At 39.4% G+C, this 4,376-nt stretch overlaps 1 protein-coding gene across 5 annotated transcripts in view; it reads right to left on the bottom strand.

Annotated features, from left to right (window-relative positions):
• Positions 1-2,990: 2,990 nt before the first annotated feature.
• Positions 2,991-4,376, bottom strand: part of KCNC1 (potassium voltage-gated channel subfamily C member 1) — a 106,349-nt gene continuing 104,963 nt past the window's right edge. For 4 of the 5 annotated variants that reach the window (XM_026078919.1, XM_026078916.1, XM_026078920.1 and 1 more), the window contains one exon: positions 3,755-3,891. In XM_026078919.1, the coding sequence (XP_025934704.1) occupies positions 3,755-3,891 (137 nt within the window). Of the gene's footprint in view, positions 3,074-3,754; positions 3,892-4,376 lie in introns of those variants that run through there. The other variant, XM_026078917.1, reaches the window with a different exon arrangement.

The following is a 4,376-nucleotide window of genomic DNA, read 5'->3' as shown; positions in this document are numbered from 1 at the left end:
GAGATGGTTTCATGTATCGTGTTGGTCCAGAAAAAAACTAATACCTTCATGCAGTCAGAGGATAGAGCTGTGTGCATGTATAAAGTATGGATGAGGGGTTTTGGTGATAGCAAGCACTAAACCACCGTAATTGCCAGTGGATTTCAAGTGAAGGTTAAATACCCAGCGTCGGAGTCCAATAGCTGGGAATCTATTTTTGAAAGCTGAATTTCCAAAGGAAGGAATATGGATGTTCATTGCTGAATGTGTTTCTGCTCTTATTTATGATGATGTGACGTCAGGAGTAGTTGGTGACGTTACTGGAAGCATGAGCTTGGGATCTAGCCACATGTGTATACTTCCAACTCTTTTACCAAGATAAACCTCCTGTGATGGGATTGGGAAGGCTTGGCGGAATCAATGTTTTAATAACACAACAGCACAACCTTCTTTGATATAAAAAAGCCAGGATGATGTGGTAACTTTCTCTTGGGGCTGAGTGCCAGGCTTCAGTGCGATTTGGGTCCTTCTGAAATGTTGCAGGCATCTCCTGCTGCCTCTGCTGCTGCCTGTCGTGCAAAGGGCAGCTGTGGGTCACTGATGGACCTTAAACTTCAAAGCATCTCCCGGGGCGGTGGATGGGAAGCGCGCTCCTGTTTCGGAAGGTTTTAGAGAAGTCTCCCGAAAGACATGGTGACCTCCAAATCAAAATAAGACAAGACGTGTACCCAAACAGAAGTGAGGCTGGTAGATGTGGCAGTGCGAAAAGTAGTGTGGAATGACAGTAGCCTCAGGGCATACGTACCTGACCTGCTAGTTACAGTGAAGGCTTATATATGTGCGGAGCGCTGCAGGAGGGAAAGACCCACGTGGGATTTATGGGGCTGAATTATTAGTGTTCCTTATATTATGGTAATAAGGAATGTGAGCAGCCTTCACACCAGGCCCTTGAGTAATAGTATTAAATAGAAAGTTTGGTAAATAAATCTGTTCTGTGTTCCAAATACACTGTAGGAGACAAAATTGTTCATTAGGCAATTTTGGAGTCTGGGTTAGCTTGCATTCTGGAGGTAAGAAATTGCCCATTTATCAGCCGAGACTAACAGCATAGAAATGGGGAGGAAAATGCTTCTCAGGAGAAAGGAAAGTCGTGGAAATAGGAGTCAAGCACGTAATGCTAGATCAAAGACTACAAAGGAGCTTTTTTTTTGCAATGTTCAAGTTCACATTAGCATTTCTCTTATTTGTAAACATAGCTTGAGATCTTCCTTTCTTGATTTTTCTTCTGGAGTAGAGTTTGCAAGGACAAGGTCCAACTGCAGTCCTTCTTTGTTTATGATTTAGCACTTACCAGAGCCATGAGTCTCTTCTGTTTTTTTGTTTTAATTTCTACTTTGTCCAGACATTAGAGATAGTTGTACTATTCCTTTACACTTCTGTTCCCCTCAGYGGTCCTCAGCTTCTGGCTGGAAGGTTGCCAATTCATTAAACAATCTCACATGAGGATAAAGATGTATCTTTCTTTACAGAAGTACTTTACCAAAAATGCTCAAGCAACCAGAATGCTCTTGACACACAGTTCATAATTGTCATTTCTGGGATCTAACATGATATTCAAAGCCATTTTGTTTCTCAGTTCCTACTGCTGCGTGTTTTGTGTGGCAAATAAAATGCAACTCAGACACCTGGATTTCTTTCAAGCTTTCAGATCAGGTGTGCTGCTGTGGCTCAGTGAAGAACACGTAAAGGACGGAGCCCAAAGAAGTAAGAAAAACTGAATTCATTTAATCAGCTAAAAAGACAAACTTTTATTATTTGTGGGGAGGGAAAGGGAAGATACCTAGATAATTGTAAGGTTTTTTTATCTTCCCTTGTAAAATTACTAATGGTGTGAATTCTTCAGACATTGGTTGTATCAAGTGTTTGCAGGCTTCATTTATTATCTACTAACCAAAATTAGCATTGTAGAACCACAGCAATACCAAGCTTTTCTCCTACATTTCTGTTGAGAACACTATTTATTCAAGATTTTAGAAGCAAGTCTCTGGAAACCCCTGATCGCTTCAGAAAAGGATTCCTCTTTACACTATACAGCAGGCACTGAAACCATGATACAAAATTTATTTCATGCTAGAATTGTTTTGCATAACATTGTGCATGCATTTTACTCAGAAGTACTAAATTGCATACAATGCTGTTGTCTTGTTTCTTACTTTGAGACAATTTTATACTTGAGTATTTTCCTGATTTTTGTACTATAAGTCCCAGTTTTAAAATAACACTTTTTTGTTTAAAATTCATACTGATTACTTAATATGAACAATTTATGAAGGGTCTTTACGTTGGATCTATACATCAATAAAATACAACATAACCAGAGCTGGAAAATTAAATCTAGACCAGCTGTTACTGTCAGGTCCGAAGGAAGGTCCCATGTGTCACAAGCATGCCAACAAAAACAGACAGGAAAAAGTTTCTTATTTTTATACACTTCTAGTTGGATTAAAAGTTCTTGATTTCCATGTCGGTGTGATGGACTGTGAAGGCGTGGTCAATATGACCGATGACTGCCTGATTGCACTTTTTTAAAACCATTACTCTGTATCTTGTATACAAAAAGAAGCGATCCATAGCAAAGAAATGTACAGTTTTATCATGTTTTACATTTTGGCTACAACAGCGTATGTAAAAGTAAAGAGCTTTGAAAGAAAATATATAACTTTGCTTTTTTTTCTCCTTAAGGTTAATCATACATTTGCAGTGTTTCGTTTTTTGTTTTTTAATTTTTGTCTTCATGCAATTCATGCTATGGAACAAAAAATAGATTAAAAAAAAAATCTTCTACAGTTTTGTTACATTTTGGCCGTAGAAAAAGCCTGCATCTCTAGTACAACTCCAAAACCACGAAGAATCATCCATAAAACCTGCATGGAGCGAGTTTACTTTGTCCAAATGAGAAGGTCTTCTATGCCTGCACAGTTCCACACAGATGTTTACTAGCCATCAATGTTCATCTCCATCTCGCCTTGTCAGGTCACTCTGACTGCCTCTGTTGGCATATATTTAGCAATGACTGGACTTTCTTTGCAAAGATCTGCATGTAAAGAATACAATCAGTACTTGAGCTTCTTCCCTGCGCTTTTCACATCAAGCTCGGCATCTTAGTTTTAAAGGAAGGAGGAAAAGGTGAAATAGCTACATGCAGAGGCAGCCATATTCTTCTTCACAGGATTTTTTTTTCCATGCAGTCAGCCAGACTGAGACCTCTCTACAGTGTGTCTGAGTATTGCTTTCAGCTTAAAATAGGCGCCCATGCAAAGTTTCATCCTACTGTGCTTGTTTGCTCAAACTCCTGCAGGGTTCCTATGGCTCAAAAATATCCTGAGAAAAGCAAAATCTTCCATCGTTGGCATGTTTCAGCATTGACTAAATGCCTAACCCATTCCATACAGAGCCAGTAGATCCACCATTAGCCAACATAAGCATATACTAGCATGATGCACCAGGAGAGAAACTATCTGGTGCATCTACCCTTCATCCTATGTACTGATACCATGCAGCACGTATGGCCCACCAGTACTATGGAAATGCCTGCCTGTTGTCATCTGGATGCTATTTAGGAGTGTTGTCACCTAGCATCATTAGTAACACCGTTCCCAGTAGGTGCTACTGTGAGACATTGCATCTTCAGACTTAGTCACCTGGATTATATGCAACATAGCATAGGCTAATTGAAAATAAAGCTTTTTAGACCATTCTCTGCTACTGATCCATGCTACAAAATAGATGGGATGGGAGACCAAGAACGTCTCACTGGACTAGGAGAGCTGTAGGGCGCAGACACTGAGGATAATCCTATCGCTTTTCCACTTATGCCAGCTATGCTGTTAAGGCTCCGTGACATTTCGTAACCTTCATTTAAAAGAAAAATGCAAAGTACAGCATTGGATCAATGACAGAATGGACTAAGAATGAGGTCAACATTGTAGCCAGTTCAATAGCATCTGCATGCACAGACATGCTGAGAGTAGTATCGCTTGCAACATGATTCAGAAGGCCATTGAAGTAAAGTTTAAAACAAAAAAATTCATTATCATTTCTCAAGGATGGTCAGGCTGTATAACTGATCCTACAGGCGGCAATATGGTAGTATCCTAGAAAAAAAAAGTCARTGGGAGGGATTTTCCATGTCTCTATCATACACTCACGCATACCTCTGCCCTGTCACTTCATGCATTTTGACCTCAGGCAAAATTAAGGTTTCTGATATCTTTAAAAAGAAAAAAGAAGGAGGGAAAAAAAAGAAAGGAACAAAAAAGGCAGCAACATCCATGGAATTTATTCTGTTGCTATAGAGATACTACTCCTTTGTTCTCAGCATTTAAAAAAAAAAAAAA

The sequence above is a fragment of the Apteryx rowi genome, unplaced genomic scaffold (assembly GCF_003343035.1).
Source record: "Apteryx rowi isolate R43461 unplaced genomic scaffold, aptRow1 scaffold_49, whole genome shotgun sequence".
Classification (NCBI taxonomy): Eukaryota; Metazoa; Chordata; class Aves; order Apterygiformes; family Apterygidae; genus Apteryx; species Apteryx rowi.
This window is presented reverse-complemented; position numbering and strand designations above follow the sequence as displayed.